The 18,320-nt window shown below is 39.5% G+C and overlaps 1 protein-coding gene across 10 annotated transcripts in view; it reads left to right on the top strand.

Annotated features, from left to right (window-relative positions):
• WDFY4 (WDFY family member 4) overlaps positions 1 to 18,320 on the top strand; it is a 135,968-nt gene that overhangs the window by 72,627 nt on the left and 45,021 nt on the right. For 8 of the 10 annotated variants that reach the window (XM_048946086.1, XM_048946094.1, XM_048946087.1 and 5 more), the window contains 4 exons: positions 9,039 to 9,116; positions 9,586 to 9,789; positions 10,577 to 10,628; positions 11,645 to 11,811. In XM_048946086.1, coding sequence (XP_048802043.1) covers positions 9,039 to 9,116; positions 9,586 to 9,789; positions 10,577 to 10,628; positions 11,645 to 11,811 — 501 coding nt within the window. The remainder of the gene's footprint in view (positions 1 to 9,038; positions 9,117 to 9,585; positions 9,790 to 10,576; positions 10,629 to 11,644; positions 11,812 to 18,320) is intronic. The other 2 variants (XM_048946095.1, XM_048946096.1) reach the window with 2 other exon arrangements.

The raw sequence follows: 18,320 nt of genomic DNA on the forward strand, positions 1-18,320 counted from the left end.
GAACTTGATTTGGTGTTATATTATGGTCTCTTATCTTAAATGCATCTGTTGAAGGAAAAAGGTAATGATCATATAAAGGCTGAAGTTGGAAGGTATCCCATCTTGTTCATCAAGCTGTTAATCAAACAGCATCACCTAGAGCAGATAGTTTCTGAGTGTCTCCAAAGACTTGAATTCCACAAGCACTCTGGGCAACTTCAGTGCTCAGTCACATTCACAATAAGAAAGTTTCTTGATGTTCAGATGGCACATGCATTTGTTTGTGCCCATTGTCCTGTCACTGTGCCACTGAAAGCAGAATAGCCTTCAGATATGCATCTGCAAACACTATTAGACATTTTATACATATTGAGAATGCCTTGAACCTTCTCTTTTCTAGACAACATAGTCTTAACTGTCCTTATCTTTCCTCATATAAGAGATGCTCAAATCCGTGCTCGTGTTAGTGATCCTTTGCAGGACTCCATCCTGCATCTCCATCTCTTTCTTCTACTGTGGGTCTTCCAACTGGACACAGTACTCTAGATGGAATGTATTTACTGAGAGCTAAGTACTGTTGTTCCTAAGTGAGAAAAATATTTGAGAATTTGAGAATGGTGTAGGAAGCCAGTCAAAATTTGAAAGCTTCGCTTTCAAGTACAGTACAGGAGAGGAAAAGGGTGTTGATTAGTGAGTTATTATTTGCATTCAATAAGGAGTCAGATTAAAGAACATGAAGCAGTAGTAACATTTCCTATGGATTTAGAGCAAGCCACATTTAGACAAAGGCAGGTGCTTCTTTAGCACTTACAAACTGTACAGGAAGCTTTTAACTTGTTTTGCACAGTGTCAAGACTGAGTGACTTATCTGGAACAAATCACAACTACATCACAGGTACAGAATTAGTCCTGCCTGGGTTTCTCCACCCCACCCTCCCTCCATGAGTCAATCAAAAAAGACTACAAAACTTCTCTCCTGTTTTCAGTTCTCTCCTGGCTGTTAATGTTGTTTCCCAGTTTTGACTGCTGTATATATACAGATTTTTGCATTAGGTACAAAGGAGCGTGGAGAAATTACTTGTTAGAAACTAAAATTCTTAGATTATTCACAAACTATTGGGTCACACAATTTGTGTGCAGATATCTATATCTGAACTGGAAGGCTGACGTGCATCTCCAGACTCTTGCTGGGGCAGAGAATAGTTGGCCCCAGCATATAAATGAATGTTAACACTCAACATGCTGCCACTGACTTTTTGATATCTGTGGGAGATGGATGTGAGCTTAGGGACTTGGCCACAATCACCCAAAATGTAAAGCTCAACATTTTGTTCAGCTGCCTGTAGTGGGTCAGTGCCTTCCAACACTAGCTGCTTTTATCCTGTATTGTTACAGCCTCCTTCATTAAATGACTGTAGTAGGAGTAGTGAAGAACAGAGAGGGATTGGACAAAACGAACTTATAAATGTATGTGTAACATTTGGGATACAGGGAGGGGCATGCTTAACAGTTCATGGTAGGTGAAATAAAAAATAAAAAATTTCTGAAACATAATCACAATTATTATTTAAACAAATATTTTTCTTATCAGTCACTCTGTTAGTTTTCTACCAGCTTTTCAAGTTAACCAAGTTAAAACAAGCATATATAATGGTATTTCTTAGGAAAGTGCATTACTTGTGTAACATTTTTGTCTTCATAATAGAAGGATAATTAACATCACTAATTATCTAATTAAGTTCATTAACCATCTACCAACAGTGCACTGTGAAGTTGACATTATGTTCTACTGTCAACAAATGCTTTGATTTCTTAGGAAGTAATTAAAATGTAAATTAGCATGTCATTAAATGCACAAGGGAAGATTGGAATCAAATATTCATTTCAAACTGCTCATAGCACACATTTTTTTGTTCAGTGAAAGCAGGCACTTTGCTATTAATGATGTATATTAAACAATTTCCATTATAATATTATTGTCTTGTTTAATAACTGGCTCAAAGCTAAATTACAGTATGCTGCAGCAAGCTGGAAAAGTTTCTTTAACTTTGAACAAAGAATTTTTTTTGTCCTTTTAAGCAGTTATATGATCATCTGTTCATTTATCAATTTCAGATACTTTGAAGATCATAAAGAAATAGCCCAAGAGGTGAGCAAGTTAGATAACAGCTAAATGAAAACCAAAAATATAGGGCTATGTAATTTTATGTAATACAAATCATAGAAATTTCTGGAATATTTGGAATTAATTTCCACTATTTAATAGAGAAGTCAAAATACGAAGATAATGTAATGGTGAATGCAAATCATTAGGCTGTCTCTCCCACAATCGTCGTCCCCCCCTTCCCCAGCAGCAATTGCTGTAGGAGGTGGTGTGTCCCAGCACGATGCACAGTAGGGAATCTATCCCAGGAACATTTTTCCTTTCTTGATTTATAGCAGCTACAGTTCATCTAAAACCTGTAACACAAGATCCATTACCCTTCCAAAACTTCTTATTGGCAACTATTCCAAGGGAATTTTTCAGTGTTTTTTACACTGTTGTCCTATGACAGTGTACTCCCAAGTTCCTTAATTTGATTACACATTATGTGAAAAAAATCTTTTTTTTTTTTTTGGTTTCCTTCATCTTTTTATTCCTATTTTGATTTTATTTTTTCTTTCAAGTTCATCTGGTTCAAGTTTAAGCTTGGATATGGAATTTCAGCCCAAAGAGTTTAATGCCTAAAGCTGGTAGCATTGAAATCTCATCTTTGAAGAGCTGCTGGATGCAGAGTTTTATTTTCGCATAACAGAGTTCGTGCCAATTGAATTGAATGGTGTGAATGTGGATGAAAAAAGTTTTATTTTGGTACAGAGAAGCCCTGGAAATAGATGCTAGGCAGTGAGACAATTATTTTTTTTCTCTGCTGAATACGGAAAGAAAAATCACTTTCCATATTTCTTGGTTCAGAGACGTCTATTTTCTTCAGGAGTTTTGATGCAACGTTTCGTAATAATTTCAGGAGAATTATTTGTTTTAAATTGCTTTACACAGGGATTTCTAAATCATGTTATTTTTATTGAAAATCCTTAAAAGGAGAAGAAATATGACCAACTTTTCCATGTGTTATGAGTTTATATGCAGGGAGCAGTATAAAGTATACATAGGAGTTCAGGTAGTAAGAATATGAAGTTTCTATTAGAGAGCAAGGTTTGGAAAGAGCTGAGAGTATAACTGGGCGGTGGTACCTGCAAGTGAAGAACAGGAAATCAGCAGAGGCCCTAGAAATCTCTGCAGGATGATCTTAAATGTTTCTCCTGAATGAGGGCATAGGTTTCTTACCTGTGCCATCACTCTATGTTCTTCTTGCCCTTGTTAGCCAAGTTAAAGATAAAGCTTTGCTGCATTTGTCTGTGCCCCATTCACACTTTCTGTTGCAGAGTATCATGTGGAATACAGGATTGTTCTACAGGCACTAAAAAGCTATAGAATGATCATATCACCTTTATTTATGTGCTGTTTTATAAAACTGGTAATTTTGGAAGCCAGGAGAAAGAGGTTACTTTGTGTTCTGGACCCTGAGCTAAGCCTATACTAGTGTCGCAGTGTTGCTAAAGCCTCACCTTTCAGTGCTCACTACCTCTCCTGTAACAGGGGGGAAACTGTGCTCAAGAGGTTGAGTGAATTATCCCTAAGTCACAGAAGGTATTCTTAGAGACAGGAATAAAGGACAGGCCTCACCTTACGTTGTGCTTTTTTGCTATTAGGAAGTAACTTCTAACTGCTCTGACAGGAATTCGTATGTTCAGTAGTACTATCAGCTGTTGAAGAGGGATGTGTGTGCACGCTTCTATAGCAACTATGTGTAGTATGTATTTAAGTAGGGCAGTTTCTATGCTGCCAAAGTGTAGCTGATAATACAGTGTAGAAATCTCATCACGTGTACCCTGTAGTTTGGATTTATCCTCTTGAAACTCATCACTCCTGTGTGTGGGTATGTTTATGGTGCACTGAAATACGGAGGTTTTTCTCATTAAGTTTGCTATTCCCCAACCAACTGGCGATGCCAGGAATCCGTCCATGATCCTTAGGAGCAGTTGGCAGTGTGCATTAGCCTCCTAGCGGGTTGAGGCACGAAGCTCACATGCCACACTTAACTGCTGGAACTACAGTCTGTTGGAAAGCGAAATGAATTTTGGCAAAGTAACAATAAAATCCACATGGCAATAACAATTTTGTGATTCAAAAGAGTGCAAACAGTCCTCAGTGTGGAGAGTATGTGCCAAGGACTAGGACAAACTACTCTTTGATCTGCTAGGAAAAACATTATTTGCCTTAGTATAATGTTTGCTACCTGATGTCTAATGAAACAACTTCTCCTCTTAAGTAGTGAACCTACTCACTTCCCAGTGCATGGTCTGTTCCTTGAGAAATAGTTGAGTCACAGGATGGGTGGCTTGTTTGCTTGGGACATCTGGCTTCTGATTCACCATGTTAGATGTGGAAGTTTGGTGATTGACTTGGCTTTCATTGGAAAGCCCCTTTGTCTTCTGTAGCTGAGTCCCAAAGAGCCAGTGAACTGAAGACTTCAGCCAGCTTTAGTAATTCACTGTGGCACTTGGATGCTTCTCAGTAATGCTCTGGATGGTAACTGGAATCCTCTGCTTCTGAGGCTGATTTATTTTCTGTGATCTAGCAGGAAAAGTCCAGAAGTATTCAGATTTAGTTGCATATTTTTGGGAAGGGGGAAGAAGTTCTGGTTAGATGAGTGGAAAAAGGATAAGCATGAGAAATGAAGCGAATACTACAAGACAACGTTTGTATTTTGGAAGAGTTTAACTTCAAAACCTAATTGTTGCCAATCTAGCTCTGTAGCTATGTAATGGCATTTCAGGAATTTTCTGTTAAAACAATTATTGGCTTTAGATGATGACTGAAGTAAAACTGAATTTTATAAAATCACATTTCATTGAGTTCTGTGTCATTAAAAATGCATTTCTCTGATTCAAGACGGGAGAATGGTTGAAATATTAAACTTGCAGTAATTTCACGTTTTTTGCCTTTCTAATGATGCTTGTTTTCTGTATACTGGCTTTAGCAATCATTGCCCATAAAGGTTTTAAGCCTGCTTAACTGTCACATTTAAGGTGTCCAAGCATTTATTACGTACCATATTTATATCTTTAAGCTTGGATTTACAGTGACATCTGTGCATCACTTTAGTAGCAGAAAAGTCATATATAAAAGAAATTGTGCAATTTTGTTAGTAGTTTGACTGTTCTGCAGATGCACAGTCTGATAATATCACTGAATAGATTTTTATCTGAGGACCTCCATTACTTTAATTTTATTTATTAGGAGGATTGTTGCGTACTTTTTTGTACATGTGTGTTCTGTGATGAAGCACAGCCTGTAACTCACAAAAGAAAGCCTCAAAGCATGGAGCTCCTAGACATAATATATATTTTTTTAAGAATGAATTGTGGCATATATGGAATCTGCATCATGCTTTGTGAGTTTATTATGGAAAGCCTGAATATTGATGGACTGCAGCAGTGTTAAGTGGTGTGTGTGTGTGTGTATGTATGTATATACACATACACACACCAATAGTGTAGGCAGTACACATATGAAAATAATAAAAGGAAATATAGATATAAAATAGTCCAAAGCTCAGTAAAGAATTGTTAATTTGGAAGTCACACCTCAATTGTTTTTGGTTTTTTTCCCAACCATTTCTTATTGCAAGATGTCCTTCAGTTGCTTTTGTTGAAAGAAATGACAGAAAACCTACTCACTGGGCATTTTTAGGATGATGATTTTCTCTGCTCCAGCATTTTTCTCCCTGTTGGTTATACTGTTCCTCATTGCTAATAATTTTTGTTTTTATTTGCATGATGTCTTCATGCTGCAAGAGGACGAAAAATGGCTTTGGCTTCCAGTTGTTCATTTGGTGGTGGTTGTATTGTGTTGTGTTTTTTTTTGTTGTGTGTTTTGTTGTTGGGGTGTTTTTCGAGACAGAGCTTGTAAATTCCATCATCTTTTCAAGCTGTATGTATATCTGGAGAATGTGAAGCAGCAAGATGACCCGATTGCACTTCAATTAAGTGCCTAGGTCTGCAAAGTAGAGGAGTTGCTATAAGGAAGACTTAAAGCATGATACCACCCTAAGCGTGGATCAGTGTGGCCTTCAGGTTTGATCTTACGTAGCATACTGGTCATGTTTCCCTCCTTCAGATTTGCTTTTCTATATATAAAACACAAACCTTATTAAGTCACACAGTACTAACAATTATCAAAGCCAGTACCTCTCTTCTTGTTAAAAATGAATACTGAACTGTGGCAATGTTGCATTAAATCTGCTGTGTACATTTGCCATTTTAAGGGGTAGCCACCTATAGTGTATGATTTCAGTTGTCTTTGAAATAGAAGCTGCTTATTCATTAGGAGGCTATGGCTAATAGTCACTCATCAATTATTGCTATATATTTTAATTATTTTGAGCAGACATTGAAAGTCTAGTCTGTATGCTGTAGTTTATTGGATATACTTTAAAGTTGTTTTTCTTTCTTTTCCTAGAAACAGTGATCTCCAATTTTGTTAGCCATTCATTTTTGTAACCAGATGGTTTTCTTGCAGGAATGATCACTGGGGATGTGTTCATCTGGTTGAAGATGACTAGTTATTGCTAATTTGGAAGCCAGAGTGGTTAGTCTTTTCTGCTGGCCTCATCTGACAAGAAGTTTTTCCTTCTTAGAGCCCTATGTGTGTTCCAAAGACTAGGGGCTGGGACAGCAAAGTCGGTGAGAGTCTTTGGAGTGTGGGCTTTGACCTCAGGGGTCTGATCGATGACCATGACTGAAGTACAAGCTGTATGCAACTTTGAAACAGCTGCCAGTAGGGCTCCAGCTCTGCTTGAATAGCCTGTGGGTATCTTGAAATGGCTGCTAATACATGAAGGAATTGCTTATCTACTCTGAATGGCTTTTACCCTATGTCCACAAAAAACTGGGGTCTCTGCTCTCCTCCTGCACTAAGCCTGGCTCAACAGCACAGAAATGCTGTTGCTTAGTAGGTCAGCTTTTATGGGAATTTTATATGAATTATGGAATACTTTTGTGAGGCCACAACTGTGATTACAGGTTTAATGATGCTTTAAACAAACAAAAATGTAATGACTTTCATTAGTGTAAAACAGGAGCTTCCTGCAGGGAAACACCAATAAATGTGACTTCACGGCAGGGGTACAGACCTGGCTGGCAGCCAGCACTAATCGGCACACCACATAGACCTTGTGTGTTAACTTAATTATAGCACAGTGCAAGCAGCAGTCAAGACAGTTTGCTGTGAAGAATCACTGCCAGCGTGGCACAGAGTCCGTGCATTTAAAAGTTACCCATCTGATCCATGGCTTTAGGTAGTAAGGATATGGAATTTCCACAGCCGCTTTAGAGTTGGACTGTGACTCACAGCAATCTGAATCTTTTAGCTTTGTTAGAAACCCATCTGGTGGGCATGAGAACTTTTGCATGGTACATGAGGCTCTCTAACCTATCCTACACAATCTCTGAATGGGTTCTGTCAGACATGGCAACCTGTAGTTGTAAAAGGGTAGAATATTTTTCTAGGGAATACACTGTCAAACAGGTGTGGGTTTTTTTGTTGTTGTTTGTTTGTTTGTTTGTTTGTTTGTTTTACTTAAGAACAATAAGATGATGAACTTATCCCAGCACCTACTTGCTGGCAGTCACAGGGCAAGGTACTGAACAAGGAGAGATACGGATGGAGTGACAATCTTTGTTTGCGTAGAAAAGTCTTTTACAACACTGGAGAGAAGTCTCATGAGTGCAGGACAGTCTATTAAAGCCAAACTCTGAGCTGTTCCTTCGGTGGCCTTCATGAGATAAGGTGAAACAAGCTAGCAGGTTACTCAGCAGTGGCTTGTGCTTCAACTGTATGTACAGTCTTTCAGTGTGCTGTGTGTCTTTGATCAGGCAATAGGTATCATGACAACAAATACTTCTTGTTTCAAGTTCTTGGGACCCAGTATTTCCTAGATTGCTAGGAGAAAGAGAAGGACCAACCTGGCATTTTCAAGGCTTGGAAGATTGTCTTTGAGTGAAGCTTGAAACAGGAATTTGATGAATTACTATGACAGTAAATACCCTAGGTTTTATTTTGCTTCAATTCAGATGATGCTAGTTTGGCCTATAATGTATTTCATTAAGTTTAATTTTTCTCATTCCAGAAGGGAGGCTTAGATAGGAAGTTGAGAAGTTCTTTCAAATAAAATAACAAATGAAATACGAGTGCTGATGCACCTTCACTGTTCTGTGTGCATTCTGGAAAGGAAAGTGGCCAGAAAATTGTCAGACTGCTTTGGAATGTGTGTTTCCAGAAGTACCTGGGTGGTGATGGAGTTCAGGGCTGTGTAGTGAAGCAAACAGTTACTGTGGTGCCTTTTTGCACTGGTACAGCTCTACTATCTTCCAGTTGTAGAGCTAGCTTAGAGATTTGTGTCACATTCCCAGTAAGTAGTGTATTTATAGTGAAAATCACTTGTTGCCAAGTGAACTCGGGCTCCTAAATATCAAAAATATTTTTAGGAGCAGTTGGTTTCCTGTCTGCAGAAAGATGACGTGGCTCATTCCTTTGTCTGCACTTTCTGCTTATACAGCAAGGAGCAGACATATAATTAGAAATCTTGGATCGTTACCTCACTTGGAATCTCAACAACAGATAATTGTCTTTTGTACTATTTGGAGTACTATTTCAGCTCCAAAAGAAGAAACCTTACAATTTCATTTAATGTTTTCATTCTTCTTCTTGAGTAATTCCACTAATGATCCATGTTAAGATCATGGATGTGTTCACCTTCCTGAAGTAAGCATGCAGCTTGCACACAGATATTTGCCTCATCTCCTTACCGTATGGAGAACTGTCAAGCTCACAAATGCAGGTTGTAGTCCTTAATTTTTCTTGTAAAAGACATAGTAAGTAGTGCCTACTTCTGCCTCTCACAGTTTATCTGCAGTACTTCATATTGGCATAATGTGTTCTGATGTTTTTTTCCTAGGGATTTGTGTCCTGTATGGAACAGTACCGAAGAACTGGGCAGGAGCTGTATGCCTCTTTGTACAGGAATCATGTACAGGTAAGCATAGCAATATTTTTCATGTTCCTCCTCACCTTCTCTACAGGACTACGTATTTAGATTTATGCCACGGTTATCAGGAGCACAATGTACTTCTGGGACTTTCAGACTTTTCTTTCACTGAACACAGTTGTTGCTGTTACATATGAACATTGGCCAGGAAAAGAAATTGAGTGAATAAGTCCACCATGCTGCCTTCCTGGCTCAGGGTTTTTGAGCTGGCAATCAATGGAAACAGCTATTCTTAATGAGACTGAAGTTAGCTACATTCTTACATTTGTTGCTATATCTGACTAGCAGCATTTCTTACAGTACTTTTTCAGTGATCAACTGGTCCTGAATTTGCTGGGTCTGCAGCGGTCTATAGGAATCCCATTCAGCAGATTGGTCCCTCTGAGTTTGGGGTGGTGCTGTCACTGAATGGGAGGAAGGAAGCATGTAGCAATGACAGAGTGGTTCTGTCCTACAGATGCTGCAGTGTGGTTACAGCAAAGCAGCTAAGGACTGGATGATACTTGAGGAGCAACTCTTCAACAGACTGGGCCTATGGGGAGTTGCCTCACAGTCCTTAGAGCCACGATGGATTCTTGACTGTTATGAAGGGCCTTCACGAATGAGGAGAAGGATTCGGCAGGCAAGCAAACAAGCGACAATGATGCGAATGAAGAGTGAGGTAGAAAGCTTTTACAGGAAGTGCACAAATTCTGTAGCAGTTGCTGATGAATTTATATTCCCCTCTTTCCTCTGATTCTTATCAGCTGATGTACCAATTTGCTCTGCTGTGCATATGGAATCCAATGAGTGGTCTTTTTTCAGGAGACAGTAACAACAATTGCAATGTATTTAGCAGCCACAGAATGATTTTCCATCTTTTCTGATGTGAAATATCCCCAGATAAGTGAGAGTATAACCCAGGATATTTTTTTGCTTGCAATATCCCAAAGGTTCAGTATTTTGAAATATATGCATAAGACTCTGCTGGATACTAAGGCTGCTAAAATTGGTGGATGATTAAAAAAAAAAAGAGCTAAATGGTTTGAACTAAGCACTGAACTGTATATGTGGGGCATCTAGTACTGTCTCTCCATAGTGCCTAAGTGCCAAATTCTATCAATCAGAAGATGAAGCAATTAAAATGTCAAGAGGTTCCCATCTTCAAGACATTTTCAGCTTTTATTTGAAGTTCTAATTCTGACAGTCTTCTGTAGACTGCGTCATTTTATCCTATAAAAGGCCTTGTGGAGGGTCATCTTTGAAAAGGCAATAGACTTTTCCTTAATTGTTGACACTTATTCTTACATCTAATTCTTCCCTTAGGTTCTTTAAAATGCATTTATTTGAATTTCCAAGGCACTTAGTTGCAACATGGTTCTAAATCTGTGTTTTGCTCTGCAGCAAGGTTTTGAGTTATGTTTATGTGATAGTATATTCCAGTGTTGTAATATCTAGTCTCTTTTCAGGTTCTCCTAGCAAACAGAAATGAAACAACCTCTACTGCTGAAGTGGATTCAGGTAACCACTTACGGCTAAACTACACTGTGGTAGTGGTAGCCACAAAGAGAGCTGGAGATGGAGGATGGAGTTCTGAGTTAGAGTTTAGTCTTGGGAAAAATAGTGTTCTGGGCTGAAAAGCACTAATACAGGTTGTTTTTGGCAGTATATAAACATTTCATTTCTTTTTTTATGTTGCCTCCAGAAAGGTCTGAAAGCAAAAATGCTAAATAAAAATCAAGGCTGTTTTGCTTTCGTGTGCATCTGAAAAGTTCCCAATGGCTTAACCTCAGAAGGAAAAGTGCGTAGCTGTTCCCCTGATTTTTGTAGATACTTCAGTTCTACTTCTAAAATAGTCTTAAAACCAGGTGATAAAAGGGAAGTGGTAAAAGAAATGTGAATTTCCAAAGATGTGGACAGAACAATGGAGAAATTGAAGAAAAAAAAAAAAAGCTTTTGAAATTGTTTTTCGGTGTTCAAAATAGAACCAGATTTTTCAAAATATGATGGTTGTCAACATAATTCCTTTTTCTAAGCCAGGTTTTCTGTTACATGAGACCTTAAAATAATAATAAAAAAAAAAGGACAGACTTTTGAAATGGTACAGAAGTTGATTATTTTTTAGAGGTAGGGGAAATTGAGAAAGAACTCTGTGTTCAGAAATGTCAGCTCAGTCTTAAGGTTGTGGATGTCAGCCATTACTATGGCTGCTCCAAGTCAAGCTTCTTGTGTGCACTGTTGAGTATAAGGGAATATCATATAATTTTTGAATCTCGTTGTTGTTGAATCTTCGTATTGTTGAATAATGTTTGAATCTTCAGTAATTACAGGGATTTCCTGAATCATGATGAGTGCAGATCTGGTTTTAGTTAAAATATGTATCATACTTCAGCAGCAACACACTTCTTGACTTTCTGTTGGCAGATAAATAATGCAATTTCCCCAGGTAGAACAGACTGGGCAAATGTCTAAATTGTCAATGATTTTGCTGTCATCCGGCTGCCACTAAAACTGCAATCTCTTTCTTACTGATATAGGAGAGCTGATGTTAAATGGAGCAGAAAAGGAGAGGGATGAGAAAGGATTGGACTGTAACCAGCTAACATTCTTCCCTGCTCTACATGAAAGTTTCCATTCAGAAGACTTCTTGGAACTGTGTGTGGAGAGGCAAATTATACTGCAGGAGTTGGCAGAAAATGAAAAGGTAGTAAAGATGAGCTAGAAAACTGTGAGTTGGCATTACAGAAGGTGAATTGGATGTGAAGGCCTACCTGTTCCTTTCAGTTTTTGGTTCAGGTGAATTCAGTCTACATAGAGTAAACATCAGTATATCTTGATTTAGAGCACTTGTAATTTCCCAGCCACTGTAAAAAAAACTCTTATATAGCCCTATTCTTGAAGAGCTCTTAACACTAATCCTCTCAAGCAAACAAAGTTTTCAGGCATGTGATGAAGGTATTCTGGTACTTTTCTCTGGTAGGAGAAAATAGTGTCCGAATTTGCCGGAGACATGGTAAACTGTGCAAACCTGAGATTTCTGTCTCACTTCCCTGTCTTTACTCAAGCCCAGAACAGTGTCCAGATCCAATTTATCATCCCTGTAAAGATATGCCAGTTTTGTATAGATGCTAGTTCAGTGATGCTTATAATCACTTTCTGCTGAATACCAGTAAATGTTTTCTTTGTCCCTTCACACACCTTTTTCTTCTACACCTTTCCCTGAATACTGGACAGATTCTACTCCCTGAGGCTATAGAGACCTGGCAACCTGCCCTTCACTTCTGGCATAGTCCCCACAATGGTGTCTTCAGGCCAAATCCTTGATGTTGGATATAAACTGCACAAAGCTATTTTCCCAGAATTATGAGAAATTTTGTCATGAAGAGCAGAGCTGACTTCATTCTCTCATCTACTGTGTACTTCTTACTTCCAGTGGCAAGTTGGCTCAGGAGCTAGCATCCCATAGTGGGAGCTGGTTAGACTCAGTCACTTAGACTCAGCTGTTACAGTGCTATGTGACGCTTGCACCTAGATACAGAAATAGTTATTTTATTTTTGTCTCAATATCATAGCTGAATTTTTGTGGCATTCTGCCAGGGGTTATATTGGTGCTCTCCAGTGTGATGGCTTTCTTATGTTATTAGATCTGTTGGTACATTGTCTGTCTATACAACATAATTCATTCTCCTGCTCCTCTTCCCTGCCCCCATGTACCTCTCCCCAACAGAAGGAGACAGGCATGAAAATGTGAAGCATGTTTTCCGTGTGCTGATCTCATTTTGCGCCTTTAGGCTGTCTGTCTCTTCTCCATGTAACTCCACAGGAAGCTGTCAGAAACGCTAGGCATGTTTTTTCCAGCAGCAGTCACTGTGTTGCTGAACTGACAGAAGTATTAAAAAAAGCAGCGGGGGGTGACATTAACTGTCCTGCGCTCACTTAGTGCACTGCAGTCCTGCCTTGTAAATGGCTGCCTTGTGAGCTGTTTGCACTTTAACCAGGCAACTGGAACCATCTTACCTACTGCACTGCACAGAGTGCACATTGTGATGCCTTGGAAGCTGTTGGATTAATTTCTGCAGCACAGGGATAGCTCTAATCTGGATATTGGTTGTTGTTTTATATTGTCGTGCAGTGATGTTTGTTGTTTTTTCCTTATTGCCATTAAACAGACAACTGTACACGTTCAGATGTGAGGTGGCTTTCTGCAAAAATCAGCAGATCCAAGCTGTTGATATTGTTGGCTCAGAGTTTATCAGCAAGTCAGGAGCATATGGGTGCAGGTGGGGTATTATGCTGATGTCAACTAGTCACTTGTTTAAACAAATAGATTGACTGTTCCCTTATATCATGTTTGAACAGCAGCAAATCAATGTGAATTTCAGCCTTTAGACAAGTCCTTTTTTTGCATTAAAAAAAAAAAAAAAAAATTAAAGTGACCATAGAGGAACACATTTCTCAGATTTCAAAGTCAAGCACTCTTATTTAGAAAATTCCAGAAGTCGACAATACCAGGTCTGTGCAACTGTAGCCTTTAATGATGCAATCACTAGTCTGTCATTAGACGCCCTTCTGCTCTGCCAATACATAGGATTTGAAGGCGAGCGTATACAAATATGTACCTTGAAAGTAGTTTTAGTTGTATTGACTTTAAGTTTTGCCTCTTCCAGCCAGAGGCCTTGTAACACAGTGTTGCACTTCTAGTGTTCTACGGTTATTGAGAACTCCTATAGCCTCTGGGCATTTTCCCTTCACAGTGGTAACTTACCGCTAGAATTTCCAGTTGTAAGGCTGTGTGCAGTTCTTTTCCTGTTTCTGTACATATTCTGCACCAGTTTCCCCAAGATCCTGTCACCTTTCAGTGATCTGTTAGTGCCAGATCCAAAAGCCAAAAACCATGTGAGGTGCTGGTGAAACTAGAGATGCAGAGTGCCGTTGTGTTTGACTCTGTGGTGGCACAAAAAGAAACAAGTGGCTGGTAAGAAGACTTGTACATGTCTGTAGCTTGGCCTTCCTTGAGTGTAGGCTCATAGAATGGAGGTTCAGGGCAGCTGTCAGCAGATAAAAGCAGAATGGCAGGCAGGGCACTGAGATATTTTGATGATTCACCTCCTTCCTTACAAATAGCCTCAGCAGGGACCACTTGTTAAAGCTAGGCCAAAGGACAGCTCTTGGTGGGCTTAGGAGAACTGTACCATAGCAGTGTGTGTTTACAGGTGAAGATTGCTTTGTGCGTGACTTTAGTATACAGAGTCTGTATAGGTCATGGGCATGGTGGGAGAGGTAATATGTGATGTGGGTAATAATGTGATGCTATGGAGTTGATTGAGAAAAATGCTGGTAGGAATCTGTTCTGACCACCAGTTTGCCTACCAAAAAATAGGGCTAGTCCTTTATAAGTAACTCTGGTCTACCAGCAGAGACAGGGAGCCTGGATTTCTGCTAGATTACCTCCCTGATGTTTACAAGCCTGAAGCAATCCTTCCAGGTTGTTAACGTGCAGTTAGCATGTAACAGATGAAGAAAGTGTGAAAGGCTTGGGAAATGATTTTGGTGTAGAAACTCTGACTCTTTTTTTGAGAAAAATAAAGTTCTGTTTGCCAGCAAGTCTCACTGGAGACTAAGAAATCCAAGCATCTGGAGTAATGAATCTGAAGTTAACAAGAGGGCATGGCCTAGCAGAAATCTGGGCACAATGCCTTTCCTTAAAGGAGGGGCTGGGGAGAGCAAAGAAGATGCCAAGGACAATAATAGAAATGACTAGTATAAATCAGTTAGAGAGGGGATGAAATCCATGGCTGCAAGAAAGGCACTTATTAAAGAACAGGTTCAGCATCTGGGGCAGACAAAAGTGTGCAGCAGCTCTGCATCCACATAGTGGAGCCAGTGATCTTAGGAGCATTGCACTAACTTCACAGCTATGTAAGACACCAAGGCAGTTTGTGTTTGTGAGAGCACTGTTACAATTCAGTGCAGTTCAAAGATGCTTTGTTAGTTTGAAAGAACTCTGCATGTGCTAATGTGTAGTATGAATTGGCTCTTGGAATCAAAACTGGAGAGTGGGAAACCAGGTGCTTGAAAGAAGTAATTCCCCTTTTCTGTGCCTCAGACTCTTTTCTTTCTTCCCTGCTGCATGTGCAGAAGCTGTAATTGCTGCCTTGCTGCTGAAACTAGTGCTGAAAATTCAGAAGTGTTTTCAGTGTGAAATGTTTCCTATGTTCAGATAGGATTGCCTGTAGAAGGACATGTTCAGATGGTTACTCCTGACTCCCCTGCTGTAGGGTTCTGCTGCAGTTGAGTGGCTGCTGGGAGCACCCTCCTGCATCCCCACCCCAGTTCAGCCAACAGCTGTGCTGCTAGGTGCAAAGGACAGTGTCTGAATTTGTGTTAAAAAAAAACAAAACAAAACAAAACAAAAACAACAAAAAAAAAAACAAAAAACCAAACCAGTTCTCTGCTCTCCTGACTTTACTGCTTGATCATGATACTTTGTACTCTTTGAATACCTTCCATCTCCTTTCATATGTGCTCTGTGTTTTTTCGTTTGCTTTGAAAAATGTCTTTCAGTTGTAAGCCTGTAATTGCTTCCAGAATCTCTGCAGAGCTCCTAGGAAACTCCAGGGCCCTGACTGCCCACTCCAGTTAGCACAGCCCATTCCATAACGCAGTCACTTTCTGTAGAGTGATGGAGCAGGGTATGGTGTTGACAAGCTTTGCTGTCATTTTTATTCCTGGGAGTCATGAGGAAGGGCATGAACTCAAGTGAACTGGTGTAAGGGAAAATTAAAGGACTCATATTAGTTTTTGGCAGCATTTTCTGTTTGAGAGGAGCCTGGAGTGAGACAGAGACGTCTGAGTGTGCAAGAGGTATGAGCACAATCCTATTAGTGCTGGCTTCCAGATGCTATCATCAGCTAAGGGATGCCAACTTCTTATGCTGGCAATGGTCCGGGACAGATGGCAGCTTTCAGCACAGAAAGCAAGGACAAAGAGCAGCAATGGTGCCCATGGCCATGTACAGGCATGAACCTTCTTCCATGTCCTTTCTCCCAAATACCTAATATTCTTTTTCCTGCAGCATTTGGAAAATTGTTAAAAACCTGATGCATGCACACTTAAGGAACACCTCCTGTGCATGGGGTTTTTTGCTCCAACAGATATTGGGAGGGAGAGAAGAGGGGTGGATAGAAACTACCTGGAAAAGTGTTATGTTGTTGGTCTTCTGAATCAAAGATAAGGCCACAAGGCTTGTAGCTATCTTTCTGGTGTATACAATAGTTTAATTCCAAGTAGAAGGAATTTGAGCTGATGTTTGTAACAGTGGAGATGTGATCAGACTTAAGCTTGGAACCATTGCCACAAAAGACAAGCTGATTTAGTTTCCTTTGGTCATTGAGCTGCTGAGGAGAATGAAACAACCTGTCATGTACTCTTGAACTGTGATTAATGAGCTGCATATGTGTCTGTTGCAAAGTAAGATGAGTCTTCAACAACAAGCAAACTAACAAACACTGCAGGAAAGATCTTGTGAGTGGTGTTGAGAGCTGGACGTATATGGCTGTCACCAGGAAAGCTTACATCTGTTTACCTAGCGAAAGTTGTGAAAGCAACGTATTCTATTTCATATATTCCTAGTCATTTTGAACTCTGTGACTCTAAATAACATTGATCTGACTTTATTGACAGATCTGTTGTAGCTGATGCACCCTGATACACAACAGAGCAGACAGAAATAGTATATACATACAGTTTTCATCTCCGAGCAAGTGATTAGAGATGGCTGTGTTTATAGAGGAATACAAGTTGTGGCATTAAAGAGAAGGAGCTTCAGGATGTCATTAAGCCACTGATTGCTGAGAAGATATATGAAGAGGAAGAAATATTCAATATCTAGCTTGTTTCTTATAGTCTATCCATAATTTTCTGTTACTAATACTCAGGGCAGTTGTTTAGATGGATCTGTGAACTGACTCAGGGTATCTATTCTTTTGTCCACATGCTATAAAAATGCTGTGCTCCAGATTCTCTGTGAAAATGGGTAAACGTTGTTCCTTTGGTAGGGTTCTATGACTTAAATTTCCTTTCTCTGTATTTTTCTCTGGAAGGGCAATACTAACACTGCTAGGTTCTGTAGGAGTAGATGGCTAACTTCCTCATGTTTTTGTAAGCCCTTTAAAGACTGATTTCATTTTCAGGCATGTAATTGCTTTGGAAATCTGACTCCTGAACTACAGAACAGGTGTGGTTTTATTGCTGTTTGTTCAACTGCAACTGGATTATAAACTGCAACTGGATACCAATAGCTCTTCTGAAAAATAGGAAAAAGGGAGAGTCCACCCCCCCTTCCCTCAACCTTCTCAAAAAAAACGCCTTAGCTTTAATTCCTTTGTTCATATGAATGAATAGAGCAATCAAGAGATGCAGAGCTTTAGGCAATACCTTAGAAGGTAATTATTCAATTATTTTATGTCAGCTTTGCGTCATTGATTAATGATTCTAGTAGCTGATGAACTAGATTACTTTTCTGTCAAAACAGAATAGAAAGTTTTTATTTAAATTGTGGTAATTTCAAACTGTCTGCTGTTTTGATATAAGTCTTGTAGGTACAAGTCTGTCCTGGTGGGGGTTCCGTAGTACACCTCTTTGTCAGCTCTGTATTATACTCAACTGGAATAAAAACGAGCCCTGTTCTCCAAATGAGAGAAACTGCCTCAGCCCAAGGGGCTTTACTATTTCTAACAGTGCAAGCATGTTTAATTCCATTGGAGGTGTTAACATGAGATGAAGAAATGGATTTGGCACCAGTGACTGTTAGTGGTTTGACAGTACAGAATGCAGACTGTACTAAGAAGGAGAGGTACATGTGCTTTCCTATGTGCTTTCCTCTTCAAGGAAGAGGAAAACTGAAAGCAGGTATTTGTACCAGTCCATGTTAGTAATTGTGTGCAGGCCCCCACCTCAATCTGTACCTCTAGTTTGAATTCCTCATTTAAGCAGCATTTTTGGTAGAGCTCTGAGACTGGTTTTGTGCTTCTCCCACTGCATTGGTAACACTCTCAGGTTGACCTGCAGACTTTTCTCACTGCATACTGTGCAATCTTGATCCGCAATAAAGCTCCAGGAATTGTGTGTAGTTTGACCTTTGTTGGCTGCTGTAAACTATCTAGGTGATCAGCTGCAGTTCTTCTAGGGTTTTCAACCTGATGGCTCTACCTG

This window comes from Lagopus muta, chromosome 5 (genome assembly GCF_023343835.1).
Source record: "Lagopus muta isolate bLagMut1 chromosome 5, bLagMut1 primary, whole genome shotgun sequence".
NCBI lineage: Eukaryota > Metazoa > Chordata > Aves > Galliformes > Phasianidae > Lagopus > Lagopus muta.